This window comes from Zonotrichia albicollis, chromosome 6 (genome assembly GCF_047830755.1).
Source record: "Zonotrichia albicollis isolate bZonAlb1 chromosome 6, bZonAlb1.hap1, whole genome shotgun sequence".
NCBI classification, from domain to species: domain Eukaryota; kingdom Metazoa; phylum Chordata; class Aves; order Passeriformes; family Passerellidae; genus Zonotrichia; species Zonotrichia albicollis.
This window is the reverse complement of record NC_133824.1, coordinates 5,958,188-5,984,704: the sequence shown is the minus strand read 5'-3', so window position 1 is coordinate 5,984,704 and position 26,517 is coordinate 5,958,188. Positions and strand designations below refer to the sequence as shown.

The 26,517-nt window shown below is 44.6% G+C and overlaps 1 protein-coding gene across 1 annotated transcript in view; it reads right to left on the bottom strand.

Moving 5' to 3' along the window:
- Window positions 1-26,517, bottom strand: part of CCDC85C (coiled-coil domain containing 85C) — a 112,604-nt gene that overhangs the window by 19,428 nt on the left and 66,659 nt on the right. Inside the window, exons 2-3 of the mRNA XM_005483201.4 lie at window positions 24,790-24,866; window positions 7,936-8,040 (exon numbers count right to left, since the gene is read on the bottom strand). Of these exons, the coding sequence (XP_005483258.1) occupies window positions 7,936-8,040; window positions 24,790-24,866 (182 nt within the window). The remainder of the gene's footprint in view (window positions 1-7,935; window positions 8,041-24,789; window positions 24,867-26,517) is intronic.

The following is a 26,517-nucleotide window of genomic DNA, read 5'->3' as shown; positions in this document are numbered from 1 at the left end:
TGCAGCACAGTGTCCCCATCACGAGAGCGCACAGGCAGCACCAAGGGCAGCACTGGGCTCACACGGACTGATGGTCCATTCAGAGTGAGAAATCTCCCTTCACACAAAGATGAGGGGCATTCCTGGGTGATCACACACACAAAAATCTCCTGTTACCACCAGCCTGAGAAATCCCCTCATCGTTCTGCATCCCGGGCCACATTTCCCTTTCCCGTGCTCCCTGCCCTGCAGCTGCAGAGGGGTTAATGGCTGAAACAAAGCACCAGGGCATGGTGAGACTCCCGGGTGACATTCCACCCTCCCTTCCTGCAAAGTCCCTTCCCTCCCTGCCCAATCTTCTCATGCCCACGGCAGCTCTGCCATTGCCACCACGTGTGGTGCTCCTGAGGGAGCCCAGCTCCTCCCAGGGCCCTGCAGGGACAGGGTTACCTGGTGGAACTCGGGCAGCATCCCCAGGTCTCCTGGCTGGCTACAACCTTTCCTGGAGGTACAAAGAAGTGACAGTGCCAGTTCCTCTGCAGACCACACCTTTTTGCCACCCTACTGCAGATGATGCCAGACCTCTGATATCTGAGCATGGGACATCCTGACAGGAGCCAGGGAGCATCCCTGTGTGTCCTGTCTGCCTGGCAGATGATCCAGAGCACTGATGGTGTTTGGCTGTGGTTACTCCATGCCTATTGTACAGAAATCCTGCCAGCACTCAGCTCAAATCCAACCTCCAGCTCCTTCTGGGACACTTAAATGGCTGCACAGTCCCAAAGACAGGGTGGGCTGCCCTGCAGCTGCAAGCACCTAACAGCCTGGCACCAGGAGGATTCCTAGACAGACCCAGCTCTCCAGCACAACACAGGTCCCTGACAGGCAGTGAGTTCAGAGCCATCAGTACCCTGTATTAGCATCTTCCTTATCAAATCAAGGGACTTTATTGCAGATGATAATCTCCCCTGGCATTACTTAATTTGCTGCCTTTAATCACAGAGAGCAGCTGGTCATGTAAACATTCAAATCCATGAATTAACTGCTGGGTCCACACGGGAGCCAGACAGAGCCTGTCTGTGTGTCCTCCTGCACCTTCATGGTGCCCCCAGCAGGCATGGATGTCTACTTAAGTAATAACAAGGACTTACATGGCACTTTCTGATTATTAAAGAAGCAATTTAACTCTTTCATTGCTTTCTCAGCAAACATCACAGAAGAATGTCTCCTCTCCCTGGCAGGCTGGCTGCACAGGCTGTGCTGGGGCACCCAAGGGAAGGGAAGATTTCAGAGACTGCCCCGAACAGAAAAACAAAGTCAGGACATTGTTTGCAATGGATGTCATCACAAACAGGAAGGGTGTCTTTTCTCAGCCCTGAGCTGATGGAAGCTCCAGACTCGGGAGGCTCCTCAGAGCACGCAGAGCCGGTGAGTCACACACAGCTCCTCCGGCTGGGGTGAGGGCAGCGCTCGCTCTGTGGGCAGCAGCGGGGATGGAGCACGCTGGTAAAATCACAGAATCACCCCCAACAGCTCCAGCTGTCCCCTCGGACTGTGAAACCCCCACCAGCACATGTGCAGAGCAGCTCCAGCCCGTGGTTACCTGACAGGAGCAAACAGAACCCGGACAGAGCCAGCCCAGCCGAGCGCACTAACCCCGACTGATTCACAGGGGCACTGTCAGCGTGAGCAACCCCAGAGGCACTTCTGATAAAGGGACACCAAGCACATTTGTTTGCAGAAGGAAACGGTGGCATTCTTAAGACTTTCATGATTTTGAAGCAAACCTGATTTGGGGATGATGCAGGTGAAAGCCTCTGAGTGGTGGAGGATGCATGCAGACACAGGAGGGTGCACATCTGTGCACATCTGCATGGCCCATTTGAGCCTGGCACCCTTCCAGACCTGTGGCAGAGCAAGGGTCCCTTGTGCTCCTGCCTCTCCCCTGAGTCACTGCCAGCCCCACACAAGGGTACATCAAAAATGAGCATGACAACCCACAGCAGATCAGATATTTCTTGCTTCCTGTGGTTACCTGTAAGGGTGGATTATGGTTTTCAATGCCTTTTTTGCTCATCAAAACCCCCAACTCTGTCACTGCCCAACTTTATGCTGGTCACCTACCATGGGAAAAAAAACCACCCACTGCTCAGAGCCTCTACAATAGCAGCACATGAAGGGCACCTGCTTTCAGAAATGGATTGGTTTCTTCTCAGCTCCTGAAGCTTCACCATAGCACTCCATAAATCCTGACAAACCTTTCATTTTCCTTTTTCATCCACAGCTACTGTTGCTGCAGCAGCAAATCAGGCACCTTGAATTCCTCTTTTTGCCTGCTCAGTAACATCCTGGTGGTAGCAGTGAAGCCAGTGGGAAGGAGCTGCCTTCTTGTCATGCTTCTCTCAATCATTGCTTCCCCCTGCCTAAAAAGGCACCATGGCCACCACTATCGTGGGAAGGTGAGAAATCAGCCTGGAGTCATCCTCTGACACACACCAGCTGAGCTCAGCTCACCTGACAGTGACAGGGGATGGGTGCAGGGATGGGAGAAGGCAGGGGACCATCAGGGAACTGCACAGGAGGGACTTCTGAAGTAACAGAAGGGGCTGGAGGCACTTTGAGAGGCCACAACGAGATGCTGAAGATGTAAATGCAGTTCTGGGGATGCCAGAGGCACTGGGCAGCCACAGATCCCCCTGCCCAGGGGTTCATGTAGCACTGTGAGGGCTGGGGGTTCCTTGCTGGCAGTGGGGGGGTTGCCATGCTCTGCTGAGACTCCTTGGGGCCCTGTGCAGGGGCAATCAATGCTCCAAGGGTTCCCCTGACTCTCCTGGGTGCATCTTCAGGACATCACAATGAGAACAGTGTGGTGATCTTTAGCGATTTCAAGCTTGATTTGAAAAGTCAAGTTGACTTTAAGAAGCTGATCCAGCTCTTCTCCCTGAGAGGAATAGATTTATTCCCGTGCAGGCTGAGGAGGGACTACAAGATTTGCCCTGTGAGACCCCAGACAAGAAGCTTTGTCCTTCCTCTGCAGGGAGCTGAGGGAGAGATAGACCTTTACCTTCTCACTTTTCTTCTGCCTTTGCCCATGTACTGAGCAGGATGGAGACCACTGTTTTTCCAGCCAAAAGGGAGAGCCAGGACTGCCATTGGGGTTGGGGTTTAGCTGCTATGTTTCCCTCACATCACCCCTCCCACCACTGCTCTCACAGGCTCAGCAGACAGCCAGAGCTTCAGCCAAGGACTCATCATCCCTTCCCACTCCATCTAATGGCTTCTCTTTACACCTACAGACCACAAACATTTGGGCTTGTTGTTGTAATAGCAAGTGTGCCATCTGGCAAAACAAAATCCACTTCCCCCGAGCATCTCTGCAAGGCAGAGGTACAGAATGTGGCTCCTTGTGGCAATCAAGGCAAGGGGCTGGTGCTGCCAGAGGTGTCTCCAGGCTTTGCATCCTTCAAGAAGTGGGCACTGGAGAAAAATACAGTCAGAAACAGCGTCAGGAAGCCAGACACTCAGCAGCCCTCTAAGCTGAGTGCCCTCCACTACATAACCACACTACTATGAATTTTCCTATGGACCTGGTTGGGTTTGGAACAGATTTAGAAGGGAAAAAGAAATTGTGTCGCTCCAGAATGATCTGTAGTCTACACAGACTCCTGAGAGAAGCAGCTTTGAATACTCTAACGGAAATCTCACTTTTATCTGGAAATGCTTATTGTTGTCCTCAGGGACCTGTATAAAAGCTGGGTATTTGTTGTCATTATAGTGCAAGAGTGCTATTGTCACTATATTGCAAAGGTTCCAGATTGCTGGAGTTTCATACCTCCTTGATGTTTCTTGTGGGCAGCTGCTCCAGGCACTGACTCTTCCTTGTCCTCACAGCAGCCAACTGATTGCAGCTCCCTCAACCAACCAATCCACTCTTTTATAACACGCTTCTGATTGACTACAGCTGCAGCCTGTTAACATCAGGCCTGCTCCTAATCCTTAATAATTAACCCAGCTGCAACTCTTTAGGGGGTAAGATTACATTCTATACTACCTTATATTCTATCCCCCTACAGGTATTGGCATCATCAGCACTGTCTTCTCAAAAAGACAGAGCTTGTCTGAGCTCTCACAGAGTGTATGTGCAGGTACTTTCTGCAGGATTCCCAGTTCCAGACCCAGGATGGGCTCCAGCCACAGCACCAGCAGACACATCCTGCACCCAGATGGGGAACCACAAGGAGCTCCAGCTCCTCAGCAAGGGAACACTACAAACTTGGTACAAAAACTGAAGGAAAGGGAAGGTGAGGATTGTTCTAACCTAACCTGTCACTCACACCCACACACTACAAACACACACTCACATGTTCACCAAAAGGTGGCCAGGGTCCCTGTGTGTGCCACAGAAAATAAGGGACACCCACTAGCAAGCCCTAATGACAGCCTTAGCATCCCTCCTCACTGACAGCAAAGAAATGGGTTCTGGGACACATTTTTCACATGCCTTAGGAGTCAGTGGTGATTACAGGCTGACCTTTATCTCAGCATCTTGCTTACCCTCCAAAAACCCTAGGAAAGCTGCTGCCTGTTGCCTCCTTTCCATCACTTTGGTCATATTATCTATTCCTTCCTCTTGGAACCACAGGAAGAAAAATTGTGGTGTGACACTGCTCCTGCTATCAGGGAACCAGCCCTCTGCTGGTGAGGCATCTGTGCTGTGGCCTTATCACAGCCCAGACCTCCCAGTCCTGACACAAACCACACATCCTGGCGTGTTTACCCAATTCTTTGCTGCCAGTCACGTCTGTGGCCATCAGCAGGGCCAAAGCATCCCCTCCTCTAGAATTCCTGCTGCTGCTTTCACACACACTTTCCCACACACACCTCCATGCACACCACCCTCAGTACTTCCATTGAGTTACTCCCACCAAAGGCAGGATTCCCATTATAAATCACACGAACACTGCTAGCAGATTTTAAGCCCAAGCCAGCCAGGCTAGCCCTGACAGCTAGCAACAAGCTGGTTCATGTTTAATGGCGTTCTTTGCCAGTGTGGATAAATGGCTCCTCCAGGCAGCTGGTTTCTGAGTTTCTCAAGGTGATGATACCACCACAGGAGCATCAGCAGCCCTCAGGTCACCTTCTCATGCCTGGGAACTGAGATGGGCCTGTGGGCAGCAGGCAGGTACATTAAAGTCTGCAGGGAACATGTGTCCACATGGCACCCATGAAGAGCCAAAGAGAGAGGTGCAAGCTCTGGGCTATACCTCAGCCCCCCAGCTCTGCTGCAGGGAGGTCTGGGATGTCCCCCTGGGTGTGAGAGAAGTGAGCAGGCAGCCCTGTGGGGTTTGGCTGCCAGCTGCAGTGAAACCATGACACCCAGATGCCAGGTGGGCCACAGAGTCCCTCACAGATACCTCAAAGACAGCTCTCAAAGACAGCTCTGATGCCTGGGGCAGCAGCTCACAGGAGACTGAGCAGCTCTGGAGGCTCTGGCAATGGGAAAAATGGAGCCAGCCTATCCAGCCTCATCCCAGATCCCATTAGGAGCTTGTTGCTGCCTCCTCTCATGAGTCCAAGCCAGAGGAAATCACCCTCACCTCCCAAAGGACACAGTACTCTGGTACTCCATGAAATGGCACTGGGTAGCAGTTCCTAGAGCTGGAAAGATTGACTCTTTGCTATCAGTTCACCCTAACAATATATCACACCTTCCCCTGCAACGGAAGGGTCTTGTAGGCCAGACAAACCCCAAGGATTGCTGCTCCTGGATATTTGGTAACACTGCAGACTACAGAGCAAATCTGTAATTATCTGTGTGCGTGAAGCCCAATGCACAGAGCACAACTGTGAGAGACTTCTGCTTCTGCATCCTGAGGGTGCACTGGTTTCCCTGATCCAGGACACACCAGGAACACCCACCTGTGTTCTAAACTGGGCTATGTCAGAGCCTGGAGATCTGGGGTGATGCCTGCTCATTACCCGTGTGACAGTGCCAGGGATGAGCTGGGAATTTCCCAAAGAGTTACATGGGCAGTGCTGATGATGGAACCCTGAATGGATGGGGCAGCTTTGAAGCTGACACCAATTGCCCATCACTCACCCACAGGAAGCTTGTGCAGGCACAAAGAAGAATGATTTCTCACAAACTCATGTCTGCTTTCTGTTAAAAAAAGCCACAGAGAAACCCAGGTACATCTAAATATCTACTTGTTTAAAAAACCCACAGAGAAACTCAGATATATTTAAATATCCACTTCTGGTCATGCTCAAGGCATTCAAAAACATTTTCATGAATCTGTGGTCATTATCCTCGTCACAAAAACAGTGTATCACATCAAGCCACAAACCAAAGGGATTTTGTTAGAAATAAATAAATAAATGGCTACATAAGTATCTCAGACAAGCTAGATTTGGATCCAAAGCAGGTTTTGTTTTTTCTCTATTGACTTCCCACAAAGAAGGCAGAACACAGCTAGGGTGACAGATGAAAGTGAATGCCACACAGCACCCAGGACTCTCCATAAATGCCAGGTGCCATCTCTTCCTTGAGGAAGGAGAGAAAACAGGGACAAGTGGCCAGGAAGGGCTCCAGCAGGCAGGACCATCTGCCACCAGCCCTCACAGAGCCCCAGTGAGCTGCAGGGGCCAATGCTCAAGCAGAAAACAGCTCCCATCCCAGCACAGCCCCTCTGTAGAGAGCTGCTGGATGTATACCAGGCTGGCTGACAAGATACATGTAAAATCATGAGTAGTAAATGTAAAATCCTTGAGGCAACCAGCACAGGTTGACTGAGCATCACCAACCTGGAACAAAGCTGGGGATCAAGAGCCTGAGCACCAGGGAAGCAAAGCAAAATCTCCAAAATTGTAAGGCTGGCACAGCCAGACAACCATCTCCAGGGTCAAGGCTCTCTGCACTCCCTATAAAGTGTCCTATCTTTACACATGGGGCACAAAGTTACAAAAGTGAATATTCACCTGGACAGCTTTATCCCTGTTTTTTTAGCTTGAGGCATCTCTATCCATCCTGCCAGTTAGCAGGGATAGGAAGGGGATATGCTTCCATACTTGAGTTTCATTTATGCAAACCTTATTAAATTATCACTGTGCCCTTCTTTACAACTGTAAGAGATACACTAAATCTACAGAATGACTTTTTCCCAGTCAAGCAGCCAACACATGACTGGTCCTACAGGAGCTGCAGCCCTGCTGTCCAGGGTTCCAGACATGGAGCAGGGAGGCTCTCCAGCTCTGCTGCCATCAGGATTTTTTCTCACACTCATAACACTCACAGCCCACTCCCACCAGGAACTCTGAGTGTTTCTACACTCTAATCTGGAAAACAGCATCACCACCCAAACCTAGAGCCCCAAGCAGTGAGGGAAGCATCTGGAAGGCAAACAGCTGGCAGGGCTCCTCAGCCATGCCTGCACAGCAGCACAGATTCCACCTTATCCAAGAGGCTTTAGTCAAAGCTCTTCTGTGGTTTGAGAAGCAATGCAGGCAAATCTTAGGAAACCCAGACCTCATTTGTGATACAGAAAAACCTAAGAACTTACTCATAAACAACCCTGTCCATGCACTGCCAGACACCTGGCAAGCTTCACCCACAACCAGCTTTTTTACTGCAGGCACAGGGCATTTACCAAGGTGTAACAAGCATCACCCCAGCTTTAAAAGATTCACAACAGTGACTGTCAGTTGACTGAAAATCCACTCTGGGAAGCTGATGAACTAAATTCAGGCAAAGATAAATGTTCCAGGGGCTCCAAATCCTCCCAAGGTTTTTGTTGCATGTTTGCAACTCCAGGTTCAGGGCGAGCAATCCCTTGTGAGAGCTCCCCTGTAATTGGATGTATCCCAGCCTGGCTGACAAGATTAACAAAAAATCATGAGTAACAGCACTCCTTGGGGCAACCAGCAGCTGCAGGGGGGGAAACCCAAAATGTCTCTTACGTTCTGCAGGGCGTCCTGGTACTGTGGCAGTGAGGAGAGCTGGGACTCAGAGTGGTACGGGGACAATCCTTTCCTCAGGGTCCGCAGGTCCCCCGTGCTGGACTGCTGCAAAAAACAACAGAAAACAGGAAATGTTAATGGGAGGAAAGAAAGCTGGGCCCCTCCTGATGTCCTGGCTTTTGCCATGACCACATCTGTCCCCTCTTTCCTTCTCCCTGCACCAACAGTGACAGTGAACACTGGAATAAAGTGCTTTTTCCATTCCAGTCCTAGAGAAAACACCTGCAAGCAGTTGGAGGTGAACTGGTCAAGGTCTGCCACATTAAGTGATACAGCAGGAAGGCATTTTTGTTTTACCTAAGTTCCTACATGCTCAATAAAAAAACATTTGCTAAGAAGCACATAAAAATAAATTTTTTTTAGTCTTGTGCAGATTAATCAAAATCTGCAAAAAATCCAGATTTTTTGCAGATTTTTCAAAAAATTTTAAAAAAAATTGTTAATTGTGAAGATTAAATCAAAATCTGCAAAAAATCCACAAACCCCAAACAAACAAACCAACCAACCAACCAAAAAAACCCACACCAGGAGACACTTTCTAGATTAAGGCTTTGTAAACAGTGCTACTGTCATTCACCTAAGCTTGAAAAATGTGTGCTGACAAGAACAGTTTCTTATTTGGTTACAAATTTGCTTGCACCCACAGGTCTTAAACACAGTCAGATAAATGAAGGTGGTTAATATGACCCTAAAAACCAGATAAATGCAACCAATAGTCTGCACTCACAGGGGAAGGAGCACTGGGTGTTAGGAGTACTGAATAATCACCTTGGGACAAAATTTCTGCCTTGTGTGTTTAACTCTCTGTGATCTTGAAATATAAAGAATGAGAAGTGTTTCTCATTTATAGAAGTGCACCCAGAAAGAGCCAATACACAAGCAGCCAAAATCAAAGGTCTGGGAGAAGATTCTAGCTTTATCACCAATAAACATCTCATTAATTTTTCCTATTTTTAGGAGTATCAAGCAGTGCACTGTCCTCTATATTAAAGTATAAAAATCATGACCTTTCAGATTTTTATGCTCTATTAAGACTTTCAACTGCCATTTGCTACAGAAATTATGTTTTCTACTTCAAAAGAACCAAAGAAAAATCATTGGAGCAATAAAATTTAACAAGAAATCTCATAAATCATATCAATTGTATGTAAAAACCCCACAGTAACCCAAAGGCCTGAACATAACAGGGACTTCGGAGACTGTTGTCATGCACAGATCTCTGGAAACATCAGAAGTTCATTTCCATTTCCTGCTCAAAGAGAAGAATTAATGCCCTCTGAGTGGATACATTATTTTCTGTCAGTGTCATATATATTTTCTTGTAGCTACACGGCCTGTTTTAGCTGATATTCAACTTTGGTTTTATTTCAAAATGCTGTTTTCTTAGCTTAAAACTTCTACAGTGACCCAGTGCTTTCACAACCATTCTGGAGGCCTCACCCTATCAACTTTCCTTTTATAAGCTGTGAAGAGAAGGGCAGTTCTCAAGAAAGCCATAATGAGAAATGGATGCCAGTCCCGTGTGACCCAATCTGCTGGGAGCTGCTGTGTCTCACATGGAGTCAAGTGGTACAGAATGAGTTCAGCATATCAGATATCTGGGATTCCCCTGAATTTATGAAGAGAGAAGATGTGGCCTGTATTTCTTTCACATTTCACAACAGAGAGTCAGAGAAAGAGAGATCTGAAGGAGATAACTCCTTCTGAAGCTGAAAAGTGACTGCAGCAAAACTGAGTTTCCGCTATTCCTGGGAGGTATATATTTCAAAGAAAGGTTAGCAGGTCACAATTGAGGATGATAAGAAGACTCTTGGTTTACTGCAGTGTCCCAGGCATGTGATGTCTCTTGGTGGATATCCTGACAGGATTTCACCTTGGCTGGTCGTGCTCCCACATCCCTGCTGTGTGCAACCCCTTCTCCCCTCCGGTGTGTGGGGACACAGCAACCTCCTGGAGAGCTCCTGGCACTGCCCTGGGCTGCCAGTCAGGAGCTCAGGCACTCTGCCCTGACACCTGGGATGAAGGGGCACATGTGTGGCCAAGGGAAAAGCAGAACAAAACAGCAGAACCAAAATGTGAGGTTGTATCTTTGTGCTGGAGACCCCAGGGGCTGCAGATCTCCTCAAATCTCTGCTCCAGAAGAGTGTGTGGTCTCAGCAGTTTACAGGCCATGGGTTACTCAGACTTTTGCAAACCACACTGAGACCTGCAGGATGCCACACAATTGTGGGGTACCATAAATATGTAAACAGGCCTGAGAAAGAGAGGTTTGCTGGACATTTCCATCCCTGAAACTTGCTGTCTTGCCCCCAAATCTGAATGGGTTGGTCTACATTGGATTCCCCACATGATGGTGTTTCATCACATTACAGCTTGTCCTCACAGAAAGTCAAAATGCTTTGCCCAACTAAGGAAGGGAGACAACCAAACCAAGTCCAGACAGCACCCAGTATCACTTTGCTGTCACTTAAGCCACACTAGTTTAAACTGATTTAATTAACTGCCCTATGCTCCTGCCTGGAGAAAAAGTCTTCCTTAATTTCAATTTGGCTTAAATTGGTTGAAATTGTGTTGGTAAATACACAGATACAGTCAAAACTCTGCTCTAACAAGTGTTTATAATGGATTAGTTCTATTGCTTTTTTTAAAGCAAATCCCATTTAAGATTTCACTAGTGTGTGACAAAACTATTGTTAGGTTGTTTCAGTGGCAGCTGATTATGAATCTGACCTAATGCATTCAATTTGATGGAAAGATTCCCACTGAGTTCAATGAACATCAAAACAAGCTCTTAATTAAAGAACAGAAAGGAAAAAGAGAAAAAAAAATAGGACAAGAAAAAGAAAAGACATCTAAGAAATAAAAACACTGAGCAGAGACCTCTCCAGAAGAGGAACAAGGTGTTTGGAGCAGAGTGGGTTTGCTAGTGCAAAAAGAGTCTTCACCTGACATTGCTTATAAGACATCCCTGTCAGAGATGGGCAGAGTAAACTTTTTCCTCCCACTGTCTGTCATAAAGCCTCTTCCATGAGCCCTCCACTCAACTCAATTTTCCTCCTATATTTTCTAGAAGTTATTTGGGAATGTATCTCACTTTATTGCTTGTGTTTTTTTACAACAGGCTACCAATCACAGCTCTGCACTATTTATCTTCCCTGTACTAAAGGGAAATGCATGGTTTTTCACCACAGAAGGAAAACTGCTTTTTCTCCCTTTTTAAAATTAAAATGGTGCAGTGACACATATTCAACAGACCTCCCTAAACATTTGCACATTCCTTGGGCTTTGCTATCAGTGTTAGAGCTAATCAGGGAAAGAAAGTGAATCCCTCATTAAAAAGCAATATGACTAACGATGCATCAGAATGAGTAGCCATTACTCCACTTAAACCTAAATTAAAAATCCTGGTATTTGCATTGTCAATTCACTCACAAAATGAAATCTCTTATTACCTTACCCAATATTCATTACTGAGATGTAAGTAGATCCCAAATTGCTTTTCTAGTCAGAAAGACATTTTAAAAGTAGAATCCCTGATCATCTCTGTTCCATCATCATTGCTGGAGATTATCTCAACTAAAGGGCAACATATCTATAATAAATTATCCTTCAGGTAAAATCACTTCACATTTCTGGAGTTTCAAGAAATTTATCAGCAGAATCATTTTCACCTGAACTAAAACTCCATGGGAGCATGCAGTCCCAGCCGAACTTTTATTGGAAATGTTTCCTGAGCTGAGGAGCAGAGAGAAGGAGGGACACAGCAAAGGAGACCAAAGGAGAGCTCAGGAGACTCAAACCCCCAGCAAACACCAACAACTGGCCACTGACTGCTCCAAGAGTGGCTCTTGCTGACTTGCTGTCAATATTTTTCAAACCCTAGTTTCATCCACAGTTCAAAGAAGAAAAAAAAAATAAGAAAAAGAAAAAGCAAGCATGTCCTGACTTTCACAGGGGTACGAAAGTGCAAGACCTGCCCTTGGTCCGGCTCAGCACTTCCTGATGAGCACAGGGACAAGCCTGCAGAGCCAGCACCTTCACGTGGCAGCACAAACCTGTGCCCCACACTGCCAGCACTGACACCCCACTGCCAGCATTCCAACACAATCACTCCTCAGCACTCACAAAATATGACAAAACATTTATGGATAAATTTTTCAACCGGGCAGGACTTCACAATGGCCCAGAAGATGCCACTGGACCAAAGCACAAGACTTTGCCAGCCTGTTATGAAACAAATGGACACAGGCCTGTCCCTCCCACCAGGGAAGGGAGTTTGGTCAATTCCTACCAGTGAGAAAAGAGTAAGTCCAACAAACCAAGTTTTTTTGTAAAAATAGAATGCAAAACCAACTTTTTTTCTCTGTAGAAAACAAGCAATTTGATGGGTGGAAAGGGATATTTTCCCATAACAAATAATGTATAATTTAAAATGCTTGAGATAGAAATTAAAGTCTTGGTGCTTACCAAAGACTAAAATTACATTAAAAAAGAAAAAAAAAAGGCAAAACAAAACAATGAAAAAACAGCAAACACTTGTTCCTATCAAAGCTTTCTACCCTGCTAGCAAAGAGAAGAAATGGTGGCCTCTGACTTTTTGACCTGCTGTGCTGAGTGATTCAATTGAAAAATAACACAAATAACACAAGAAGATGGATGGTGTTTGTGGTATTTTAAGGTCAAAGTGCTACAAAGAAACATTTATTTTCCTCTTCGTTTATGTCCAGTAAAGTCAGATCAGTGCTGTGGCCGTGTTGGACCAACTGTGAAGATAAAGTGTTGAAAACTTAGAGACAAGTCAGACAAATTATCTTTTCTGCTACCCTTCAGTGTTACTTCTGCTAGAAGGGAGAATAAAGAAGACAAATATTTGATTCTGAAATACTTTGATGCAACAAAATGGACTGTTCTTAACATAAATTAAATACAGAAAGACAGAAATTTACTTGACAGAAAGTTCTCAGTATTTATGAGAGATTAGCAAAAAATGATTTTAATTAGAATTATGTTCTGAAGTGACCGTGGAAAATTAAAAAGCAGCACTGTCAGCTCCCAGTAATTCATGAATTAGCATTCAAAACAGGCTTGTTACATAAGTAGCCTTTAATTGAAAACACTTTTTTCTCCTTTCACATAAATTCTTACAGATGAAGGCTGAAAACAGATTTTAAGAAGTATTTAATCATAAATGATCAGTTTGACCCTGTGCCCTGGGGAAATATTAAAGCCTTCACAAAGGGTCACAGCTTCCCTTCTCCCCACGGGCTGTGGGGTCATTGGGGAGCAATCTGGGTGTCTAAACAGGGGCATCCAGTGCCTGAGCACCCCTGGAGCCTTGGCAGAAGTGCTAAAGAGCTGCTGGAAGCAAAGAGCATCCTCCTGCAGGCAGGGGCAAGGAGGGACAGCCTGCAGCCACCTGAGGACCACAGCTCTCCCCACCCCTTCGTAACTCATTTCTAACCCCCTGCACTGTGAAAACTTTCTCCCCTGGTTCACAAGTGATTTTTAAAAACACACAACAAAGCTCCAAACTGAAGGCCCTGAGCCCCTTTTTATTTACCTCTGGGGAGCATAAAGGGATGGCAAAATGTGTCCAGAACACAGAGAATCAAGCATACATGAGTCACTGGCAGCAGACTTCCCAAAGGACTGTCATTTCCAAGGGTTTATAATAATCAGCCTCATTTTCCCACAATGCAGACCCACTTGCACTAAGCTCAGGAGACAGCGGATTATACACCGCACCACTTAAATGTATTAATATTATATCTGCTTTCATTCAACACAACTTTAGAAGAAATTATGTAACAGCATGAAATGCAAATAGATGGAAAGGAATACTGCAAGGAACTCAATATTGACAAGAGAACATGCCCTTATTGACACTAGCTCAGAAGATTTTCTTTGGACAAATTGTAATGCCACACCATCACCCAGCCCTGTGACACACAAGCAATTTCCATTTTTCAGTGGCGACCTCCCCTTTTACAAAGCACAGAATTTCCTTCAGCCATGATTTAAAAACATCAGAGTGAACTTGGTCCTCAGCAACAGGGCAAGGGCATCACACCCTGACCATGTAAGCCCATAAGGATCTTGGCTTATGATTTGGATAATTCTCTATATGGGAAAAAAAGCCAATATTAAAAAAAAAATTGCTCTTCAGATTTTTGTTTCATCCATGAATCTTGGATGTTAGATGGAAAACTCTGTTGAGACATTGGCTTTTGATTATATACATTTGTGAAGAGCTAAAAAAATGCAGGTGGTTTTATTTCAGTGTCAGTCTGCCTTCATCTTTATGGACTCTTGCACTGCCCATTACCTGGATTACTTGTCTGTCACTGTAATATAAATTCTTAACCTACTAGCAACAACACTCTAAACCATAATTGTTCCAGTAATTGAAACTGCCTCAATTTTGACACTCAACCACCCATTGTTTGCAACTGAGTAATTAAATGGAAGATTTAGCTCAAGACCTTTTTCTGTTATTTCCTGTAGCAATTTAGCTGAAAGTGCACACTTCTCTTCACACAGGCAAATGGCATTGATTTGAACTTGGCCAAAACACAGATATCACTAACCAATGTCTCTTGCACAGGTACAGGGCAGAAATAAAAATAAATTAGTGGCATATTTAATACATTCAGATGATTAAAAAATGGAAATCACCAACATTAGCAAGTGAAAGAATGAGCAATCAGAGCCCTAAACAATCAGCAGCAGCACTAAAGGCAGCCCCCCAGCTCCAAAAAGCTGCTTGTGGATGCATTAGCTCTCTCTGCCTTACTGAAATTCCTTGGGAAGCTGTTGCACTCAGCCAGCTAGATGGGAACAGAACATTATACAAGTGGAAACCTAACAGAAATAAAGTTATTTTATTATCTTTAAAAAAAACCATAACTGTACCACAGGTGACCAAAGGTCTTATATGCAGGTGTCAATATTGAGTTACTTGGCAAGATAACATCATTATCTGAACTTCAAGCCCTTTCCCTATATTCACAAATGAAGCCTTGCAGAACCCATCTGCACAAACACTAATACCTGACTATCCAGATTCAGAGCATGGTGATCCCCCCAAACAGTTGGTAAAGCTTGACCACCTTACTCTTCTTCTCAACACACATGCAGAGGGCAAAGGCACTATCAGAGCACACAGCCCTGTTGTTGTGGTGTTGTGAGGGTCCCCAGGATGGGGTGAGAGATGAGAATCTGACTCCAAGTTCTTAGAAGGCTGATTTATTATTTTATGATATTATATTATATTATATTAATTATATACTAAAACTATACTAAACTATACAGAAAAGAGCCATCAGAAGGCTGGACAAGAATGATGATAAAAACCCGTGACTGACCAGAGAGTCCAACACATCTGGACTGGGATTGGTCCTTAATTAAAAACAATTCACATGTAACCAATCAAAGATGCACCTGTTGGTGACCAACCTGCAGGCCACATTCCAAGCAATCAGATAATTATTGTTTACATTTCTTTTCTGAGGCTTCTCAGCTTCTCAGGAGAAAAATCCTGGCAAAGGGATTTTTCGGAAAATATCATGGTGACTCCCTGTAACAAGGAGCAGTTACATTTTACTGAGCTAAAGCAAAGCAGAAACACATCTCCAAAAACACACAGGTGGTGCAAAGCACCAGCCTTGCCCAGCTCTCTCAGGGGTATCAGGGCAATGGGCCCTGCTCCTCAGCACCAGGAGGGATTGGCCCTGTCAGGCAGCCTCGTGCCCCAGAGAGCATCCCCTGCCACACACCCCTGCACAAACATTTCCCCCTTATCTCATCAGTCCATGTTTTAGTGTCTCACGCACCAGGAATCTGAGGGATGGGCAATTTCACTGTGAGAAGCTAGCAAATAATTGAATTAAGCTTCAGTAATTGCAGTTATCACTACAAGACATATTCAGGCAAAAATAAGCTCAGCATAGCACATATCTGACTTTAAGTACATGTGAAGAGTCCCATTAGCTTCAGCAGCATTTATCAGGCAAGTTGGAAATCATACACATGAAAGTGCAATAAAAAACCAACAGTTTTGATTTTGAAAGAACTCTGCAAATATGGAAAAAAATTAAGGTATGAGATTAAAACTATTTAACATCTTCCATGTCATGCAATAATATGAGCTTTCTGTAACAGGAGAGATTAAATTCCTTCACACTGGTTCATATCTCTGTTGTACATGTAACACATCTGGGGATCACCTGAACTGGTGACAAAGGCTTTAGGGGATAAGGGTCTATCAAACACCCACTCTCTTGATTCCCTTTTCAGTATTCAGCCAGGAGGTCACAAGCACAGCCTCAGCCAGCTTCATCAGTAAATCCATTTTTAGCAGTCCATGTAGAATTAGAAATGCATTTGGGCATTGTGCCATGGCTGGATCTTGGCCATTCACAAATGTAACACAGGGGTGAGGATCCCCACTTGTGCCTAGGCTCTGACTTCCCCCTCACATCATGATGTGGGTTCACAAAACCAGAGGGGCAACCAGATTTCACCTGGCTGCATTGGTGACAGCTGGAATTCTCTGTTGTTGGGGCAGCTAACAACTTTGGGAAAGGCAGGAGACAGTCAGTAAGAGGCTTAACAGATTCTACCATGTAAAATCACTCTTGGAAAAAGAGTTTTATTAGCATCTCAGTGGGGTACAGGATATAAAAGCAGTGCAGATTTCAAACCTCTCCATTCTCTGTAGCAACTGAGGTAGGGAACTTAAGTATACTGCTAATATTCAAGAATGTCTGCATTTTTGTCCTCTTGTTTGAGATCTGCAGAGAAAGATCAAGCCCATAACTCACAGGAGACTCAAATAATCAGTTCAAACCAAATTGCAGTATATAATTATAATCACACAACTGGCAAGCTTTGCTCAGGAGGATATATGAGCTGGCAGGGCTGAGAGATCCAAGTACCACAGCCTATAACCCAAACAGAAATGCAGCTCAATAGTTAAAGCCAAATGCAGCTACAGCCACTGGCATTTGGTGCAGCCCAAGTCTGGTCTGTGGCTTGCAGGGCTGGAGTTTCAGAGTCACAGATTAATAGAGCCCATCATGGCTCATTAGAACCAAAATCAGCATCTTTACTGGGGTGCCAGCAGAGAAACTACAGAATGCTGCCCCAGCCCCTCCAGGGAAGCAGATGTTGATATGGATGTAGGGTCAAGCACAGCTCTGGACCATCCCCCAGAGTCACCTTTCATTTTCTCCTGTCAGCTGCACTCCAGGCAAGGAGGCTACAGGGAACCACTGTCGCCCCTCCAAAATCACACCACAGCAACGCTGCTGGGCTGCCCTCAGGGCAACCCCCACATCCCATGAAACAACAGAGCTGGGAATGAGATAAATAAAGACCTGAACCTCTGCTGATAAAGCAGCAAAGGTCCCTTGGCAGGATTCAGCTCATGCTGGGCACCCAAGTCCCTCCCCACTGGAGGAACTCCGATGTTCCAAGCTCTTTGCTGAACCAGAACTCAAGCAGCCAGAGAGAATCAATTATTGCCAGTCTCAATTTTTTTGAGATAATCTGAATATTCTTTAAAAGTCTCTTATAAAGATTTCAATTTGGATTGTTGGCTTCAAGAAATAAACAAAACTGAAAGTCTTGTCATAAACTTAGAGTTTTGAGTAAAGAGGCTTTTTTGTTAAAGCAATGAATGATTAACATCCTTCCCATTGTTGCCCAAGTAGTTTTCATATGTCAGACTCTCAATCTTTCTTGATCTGGGCTTGAATTTGGCATTTTACTCATTGTAAAAATCTGTTTTAAAGCCTCTGCAGTTATTGCATAGTTTCCCCTCAATACATTTTTCAGTACTTCTCAGATGGACGGATCACTGAGACTCTGTGTACTTTGAACTTCTCCACATGTATCAAAGACAAAAAGCTGCTTCTTCATAGCCTGATCTAACTGCAATTAAGAGCTTTTCCCCTGGCCCTGTCCTCATACAGAGATAAAAAGTGGAATTTAGTGAAATTATTACAAAGCTGGTTAAGCACAGGATATGACTAATCCTGTATTTCACAGCTGGAGGTTAAACTGAGCCTCATTAAACCCAATGTTCTTGCTTACCCACAACAGAAACAAATGGGGCATGACAGAGCTTTGCATGTGTGCATCTCTCTCACACACACTCTAACACTGAAATTCAGCTCCAGTCCTTCCAAAATTTGAAGTTGCAAGAAATTATATGATGGTCTCAAATTTTTAAGAGTGAATCAACCCAGCATGTCTCTTTCTATCTGTTAGTTGACTTCTGGATCCAGATCTTTTGACTTATATTTCCTAGGTTTTTAGGGAACTCTATTTACATTCTCATAAAATCCCTGGATGCCACAGGTGACAACCCCCAGAAGACAGAGTACCCAGATTTCATTGCAAGTTGCAAAAGTGCATTTCTGTCACTGATCATGCACTTTAGAAGTATATAAATGCACTTCTAAATATTTATTTAGAGAATAATTATTTTGGTAGGGAGCAGCTCAAGTCTCTCATGTCCAAAGTAAACTGAAGGAACTCCACTATCTTAGAGGGCTTGAAGGTATTTTGAACTTCTCCTATAAAAGTGTACATTTCTTATCTGGGGAAGAAAAACATTTCAACAAGTACATATTGTTACTTACATCTCAAGTCAGCTTATTGGATAGCAAATTGGTCAGATCAGTCTTCTTATTGCAATTCATAGAAGAAGTGAAATGGAACACACTTGGACATTTGTAGGGGAATAGAATATAAGAAAATAAAGGTAGTATAGAATGTAATCTTACCCCTAAGAAGTTGCAGCTGGGCTAATTATTAGAGATTAAGAGCAGGCCTGACTTTAACAGGCCACAGCTGTATCCAATAAGAAGAGTGTTATAAAAGAGTGGGTTGGTTGGTTGAGGGGAATTGGAGTCAGTTGGCTGCTGTGAGAAGAAGGAAGAGCCAGTGCCTAGAGGAGCTGCCGACAAGAAACATCAAGGGGATATGAAACCCTTGCAATAAGGGAACAACAATACAGAACATTTGCAATATAATGACAACAGACATTGATTGGCTTTGCATCCTATGTTGGATTTTTTTTTTTAAGATTCTGCTTCCACAACTAAGGAAGCAACATTTGAGGGATTCTGTTATCATATTTTGCATTTGCACATGTAAGCAATGCAGTGTTCTCTCAAAACTATATCAAAGTTTTGGTCTCAAGAGAGAAGGTCTCTGAAAATCTTTCTTCAAGAGTTGTACTCCAAAATGCATGGAGTCCTGTAGGAATTCTCACCGTTGACTTGAAAGGAATATTTGGATGTGACCCCAAATATGAATCTCTTTTGTCATTACTTAAAATTAATATGCAGCTAAACATTGAAACACTGTCTAAAAATGGTAATAGAATAACTGAGGGCAAATCCCCTTCAGTATTCTGAATTTAAATGGAGAGCAACTGCCTGGAAAACTTTCATGTCTGAGTTGCTCTGTATTACCAAAAAAAAAAAATTCTATTTCCCTTGTGAGACCTTAAATTAAAGCAATTATACTTATCCTCCTCACACACAAACAATAGGCAGGCTTTGGGGAAATCAGACAGGTTTGTAATTTTGTTCCTGTCGTGGTGAGTGTGTGCAGTGCTCCTGGCACAAGCCGTGGCCTCAGACAAACCTCCAGAGCCAATTCACAGAGAGGCCCCAACGCTGAGACCTTACAGCACCTCTGAGAGCCAGAGGCAACTCTGCAAGCAGGAACTCTTAATGGCAGACTTGGCACAGAAGTGGCTGATAATAAAATAACAGGGGAAATTGCACTCTGACTCTGCTGAAGCCAGCCAGCACATTGTGGGCAATTTCTTTTTCTCCTCCTTGGGAGGAGGTCAGGCTCTCCACTGCATGGCATTTACATCTTTGTTCTTTGCAGTGCAAACGATTTTCAGGCTCCTTTTGGCCCTGGGGTCCAGATTTTCCCCCTTGTTTTCAGAAGGATATGCTGGAAACTGCCTGCTGAGTGCATGGTTGTGCCAAGATCCCATTGGCCCAAGAACTGTGGCAGCTGCAGATGCTGGGACCATGGAAGTTCCTTGCTCAAACACCTCAGCCCTGTTTCAACAGCAGTGTTCAGGCATTGCCTGCTATCCAATGAGTTATTAATAGCTACTATTCCTACTATTAAATTAGTTAATATTTTATTGACTCATTTAGCTGCAGCCTTTTAATTCAGGGAAAGCATGCAGTTTCTTAAAAGTGAGACTAAGAACAGTTTTCAAGAACTTGTAGGGATGCTCTAAAGATCTTCAAGGAAACTCTAAATCCCAGCCACTTCACTGCTGTGAAGTGCTGCTACTAAAGTCTATTTGGCAATTTTAATTATATACTCATAAATTTCAAGGGCTGTCACTCCCTAGAGAAGAATTTTTTGTTTCTGCTCTGCACCAGGGATTTGTGAAAGGGGCACCAGGACTTCACTGCCAAATGTCCAGTTACTTAGAGCATCACCTGCCCAATTCACTTGCTTTCTCTAAAGCTGGGCTTTTTGAAACAAAGGTGTGTAATATGCCCTGAGCATCCCTGAATAGAAAAATGCCTCTGGCATTCCTGCTCTCAAGGGACAAGGCAGACACAGCTCAGCAGAGACTACAAACCAAAAGGAGCCCTGACAGCCAGCCCATGGTGCACAGTACTTGGTTACAAAAGGAGAGAAAAGTGATGAGTCCACACAGCCTATAAACTCCAGTTTTAGCTAAAAGTGCTCAATCTTTGTGTGTGTACAGAATGAGCTGAAAATGCAAAATAATGTGAAAGAATGGCCAGAAGTTTGTTACCCTTATTACCCTTATAATGTGGGCACTAGTTATGAAACTACCCAGAACTGACCTTTGGAGCTCCCAAATGTCGTAAGTACAGGTCTCTCTAACCTTAAGGGGAAAGTGTGCAATTAAAAATTCATTTTTGTTCAAGGGGCAGCATGAAGTAGCTTAAGGGGTTTATTTTGTGCTTGGACACTTCCAGCTTAGAGAAATGGAAAGCAAATATGGTCTCCCACCTCAGGGATTGTACCTTAGCAATATGGAAGGTACCCTTGCCTGGTCAACCAAACACCACTAAAGAAAGGTTAACATCAGCTCTGCTGGGCACTTCCCACAGTGACACAGAGGAATATCAGGACTTCACCCACGTGATGGTGCACAGACCAAATGCATGCACTTAGCAGAGATCAGTGCAAGTCTTCCCTGGAGAATGTGAGGCTACAGAAGTGATGCCCGTGAAGTTCTCTGAAACCAACACCCAACATTTCTCAGAGATTTCATTGCTCTTCTTCACACTGCAAAACTAAAACCTCCAGAAACCAGCTGCACCTGTGAGAAAGGTTCACACCATCCCCACCAGGCTTTGTGGGGTCTTTGCCACTGTGGCCACACCACAGACACCTACCAGCACTGGAGAGCAGGACTGAGTGGCCTTTTCTGGTAGTGGCATTTGCTACAACCTCTCCCCAGACAATATAAACCAGGGCACCAAAAGTTGTGGGAGACTTTGCCAGCACAGTGATGCCAGCCAAGAGCATGACCTTCTAGCTGACATGGTCACACCAACAAAGCATCACAGCATAAACTGTGTCAAAAAAACTAAAAACTGAAGTTTTCTCCTCAGAGAAAGGAAAATGGAGAGAGTGATGAATACTGATGGGTTAGCAATGTCAGAAACATATAATTTTCCAACTGGAAATACAGATCATACATTTCCCTAGAAAACAAAAGTCAAAACAACAACAATAAAACCCCACATATATGGCTATCATAGCAACACCCTTATCTCCCTTTGCTTTCCTCCCACTGCAATGTGGCTTGTGAGATGGTATTTCTTGACCTCTAAGAGTAAGAAAAGCTCTCTCCATTAACCTGTTCAAATAAGTCACTGGAAAAACAGAAGTGTGAATCCCAGCACACCTGTACTGCAGGTGACATGTACAATGCAGAGCAGCTGCCAGGCATGGGCTGGGGAGCTTTTGCCTGTCCCACTGGGGCTTTCTTCTAAAGTGCTTATAGAGAAAGGAGATGTGGGAAGCAGGAGAAAAAGTGCAAGCTTGAGATCCCCTGCAAAATCTGGATTCCCGAAGGTGCTACAAAAGCACCACTTCTCAGCATACCTTCACTCCAGAGACGCTGGAGAAGATAAAGCAACAAATCTCACTCAGGATGCAGCAGCCAGCAAAAAGGTATTGTGTCACTAGCCACTGGAATATAAATCCAGCCATAAAGCTTGCAAATATCCTTTGCAACCCAGCCTTCTCAGGTTTCTCTGGATGAAGCACTATTTCAGCTCTATGCTTAGCAGTTGGAAGGAAGCCAGGAAGACTTCCATAACCACCCCTGATTTGTTAATCCCTTAATGCACAGGCACTGTTTGTTACTTAGGACGTCAGGTTTCATCACCCCTCAGCACACTGGTGATAGAACTTCTTGACACCAGGCTGCAAATATTATTGCAAAGTCAATACTCCCAGGGAGAAAGCCAAGCCGAGCTGAAATGTGACTTTGGTGTTGACAAGCCAGTTTGGCACTGCAGAGTTCAAACAGCCAGGATCACCTGGCAACTTTGAAAACAGGAGAAAGTTTGCCAGGATCCTTTTTGAGTAGAGTCTTATCCCAAAATCCACATGGTAACAAGCCAAACACTTCCCAGTCAGACAAAGCAAGTAAAAACACAGTAAGTGGATTATGCTTTCTGGGAAAGTGCTGGGAACTATATGTACTGTATGCATGTGAGCCTGTGTCTGTACAGATTTTCTTAATCTTTCTCATTAAAAGAGAAAAAATCCAGATGTGGGTGTGTAGCATGACAGACTGGAGGTGATGCAGCTCGGTATTCCCAGGGAGTTCAGCCAGCCCATGGCAGCTTCAACAGTCCTGCTGCCCTAAGGACAGCTGAGTTCCTGCTTATAATAAAAAAAGTTATTTCCTGAATGTGATCTAAATGAAGTTGTGTCCTGGTGTTTTTGGAGAGCCATTGAGACATCACACAGGGGCTGCACAGCACATCAGAGCCAGGCCAGGCAGGCATCAGTGCCTGCTGCCACTGGGGATGTGACTGGCCTTCTCCAGAACACAGTGCTACTTAAAGGTAATTTCCCTCCCTCCTGGACTCCAATATTTGTAATAACACAGCCCAAAAGGTGATGACACCTGAGGACAGTGGAGGAAAAGGCACAGTCCTCACAACCAGGGCAGCATGAAGGTGAAGGGCTGATGGGCCTGAAGCAGCCCTGCACAACCCAAAATTAACTGGGTTTCATCCTCCCAAAGCAATAAGCCCATGCAGCTACGCAGACCCTGTTCATTTTCACCATTAATTACCAACTTCTTCCTGACCATCCAAGGCAGATGTGACAGAGTAAAGTGCTTGGCTGTGGCAGGACAAAGCCAGGCCAAGGGCACACTGAGCCCATCCGTGGATCCATGCACATCCCATCTGCCTGTCAATAGCTCCAATTAAAGCCACCAGACACCAGCTCAGTCACTGTTTGGGAGAAAGACAGGGGGACTTAAAATCAAATTAGCAATCAATTAATACATGAAGCAACTACAAAGCTGGTGAGTTGAGCACCCTTTGGGGTTTAACCCTTTGGTGCCCTCTGAGTTTTTTTCACGGCTAGTAATGCCAATGACTATGCTGGGAGAAAGGAGTAATCTTTAAAAAAGCTCAGAGTCAGGTAAAAATATGTATTAAAAAAAAACATTTGACAAAATTGTTATTAAAATTTCAGTACACATAGAGCTCTCTCTTATTTTTGTGTGTTTATTTTAAATAAGCACATTTTAAAAATGTGACCCTGGAACAGCCTATTCTCTGAATGGTGAAATTCAAAGAACAGCACAACATAAACTGGCAAAAAAGCACTTAAAAAATATTATCAGGGCTTTTCCATTTCCAGCCCTTATAATTGGGAAGAATCTGGAACAAAATTACTGTGAAACCTAGTGCTTAAAATAAGAAGCAAAGTGTAGGAAAAAAAATCTTTACAAATCACAGAAAGGTAGAACATAAAAGCAGTGAAAGGATGCAAAGAACAGGTAAAAAAAGGATCATTTTTCCAATGGTTTAAATAGACAGTGCCTTATTAAATGCAGCAGAGCTGCCCCTGTTTACACCAACTGCTGTTTCACAGGGGATCCAGAGGACATATCAGGCAGAATGGCTGTTTTCTTCTCACTGCTTGACATTGCTATATAAAGACAGGTAAGCAGCATGAGTGATCAAAAGCACAGTGGCACGTGGAGTAGACTTTGAAAGGGAGATGCAAGCAAAAAGTGCCCCTTTAGAGAGTCTGTTCAGATTTAAGTAAGATCTCAAATAAAAGCTGGGAGCCTGCACCACACACAAGTATTCCCAAGGCTGTCCTTTGACAACAGTCTCCTCTTTCAACAAGATAAAAGTCAATGTAAATGGGCAAGGAAGGCAAAATCCTACAGCAAGGACAGGCAGAGCTGGACTCTCATGGCATCCCCAGGAGCAGAGGTGGGTCAAGGAGCTCTGCAGGGAGGCATTAATGCATCTCTGAAACACAGACACTCACAGAGGATTCACTTTTTTCCCCTATATTTTTTTAATTTTAACAAAAGGAGATCAAATTCTATCTATTTTTTAATTTTAACAAAAGGAGAACACAATTCTACTTATGAATTGTGTTCTTCCTGCACAGGATGTTTACCAAAAGCCAGCGTGCATTAACATGGGCAGTCAGACACAACCATATGGAAACAGGAGAACTGGGCCACACTAGTATCTATAAGGCAATAAAACCTACCTGGGAAAGGAGCTTGTTGTCATCCTCCAGCAGCTTCACTTTTGTTTCAAGTTGCCTGATATAGTTGGAAGATGAATCTTTAGGAAAAGAGAAAAAAAAAACACATTTAAGTTTCTTGTGGTACAGGCAAGTTTTGTGTCACAAGCAACAGATTTTCCCACTCTGTAGAAAAAAGTTTGGGAATGACTTGATGAATAAAATCCTATGTGCATAGGGAGATGAGGGACTCCATCAAAGCTTTTTTTCATTAAAAAGCTGAGATTTAGCAACAGCAATATCTTCTGTGGATCTGCATCAATACCAGTTTGAGAGGTGGGTGATACAGAAGGAAAGTGAAGTTGAAACCCTGTGTTTTGTATTTTCATAAAAGTAATTTCCTAGTTTTGAAAGCTATTCCCATTCATCTAGACTGCACCAAACTACTCCACAGCAGAACAAGATGTTTCCTTTTAGGTTTGAATAAACAACCCCTCCAGACACGTGCCTTTTTCTTTCAAAAAAGAACTGAGAAACTCACAAAACCAAGCTGTTGGCACAGCTCTAAGAGGAGGTCAGTGCCACAGCTCCCAGTGCTGTAAAAGGGAGAGAAGTGTATTCAGCAGGGCCACAGAGCTGCAGCATGCACACAGCCTGACACACACAGCAAGTGCCTGCCCAGGACATCTGTTTTTTCCAGTGGAAGCACGTGACACTAACCAGAAAAACAGCAGGACAATAAAACAGGGAATACCCTCACATAAAATGGTAATATTCAACCTGAAGGAATGCAATGGCCAGTTTAGCACTGCAGCAGCACCAGACAGGGTGGCCTGGCACAACAAAGTCACTGGAGAGCTCTGTGGGTGGCTGAGTGCTCTCCAAAGCATCTGGCTTTTGTTTTGAACCATGCCTAGAAGAAACACATCTGAAAATTTCACGTGGAAGAAAATAAAGGACACTGGGACAAGCTTTTCTCCATTCTCATTACAGCTTGATGAGTTCCTCCCATACAATTGTATCTTTGCAAAATTTCTCCTCCACTTGTAATTTGAGTAGCAGAGGCCATTAGCTGTCACAGCAGGAGGAAAAGTTTTGAAACATAAATATATTAAAAACTCCAAACATTTTCCACACTGCTAAAGGGGCTCTGATAAGTGCAAAATTATAACTTCCCTCATCTCATTTATTATGGTGTGAGTGCAGAAGCCACTGCTCCATCCCAGGTCTTCCTGCTGAGCATGAATGGGCAAGGACCCAGCGCTGACACAAGGCCCCAGTGCCAGTGGGGTGTGCTGGCTATGGCACCAGCACCTTTTGGGATCAGCCCCTCATAGAGAGCAGGAACCTCTGGCACAGGAACACTCAGTAGGCACAGGGTGAGGTTTGGGCTGGCTCTGTGCTGAACAGCTCCTCTGTGGCTGCCAAAGGCTCTCGGCTCTAAGGCTGAATGCTCCTCTGGCCCCTCAGCAGAAGGGCCAGCAGGGGAGCCACAGCTAATCACTGACACTGCCTTGGCCACTCAAGGGAAAAACTGGAATATGCTCAAAGAAGTGCCAACAGACCAGTGCCAAAGCACACAAAGGAACAGCAGGATGGATCTGAGTCAAGTGCCCATCTAAAGTACACTCTCAGAGGAAAAATGCTCAGTTTTTGGACTGGATTATGCTTTGTTCAAACCCAGGAAATCCAAACAAGTCCTCATGAGAAAGGTTAAGAAGACACTGTAGGGAGCTATGTAAGTTCAGTGAA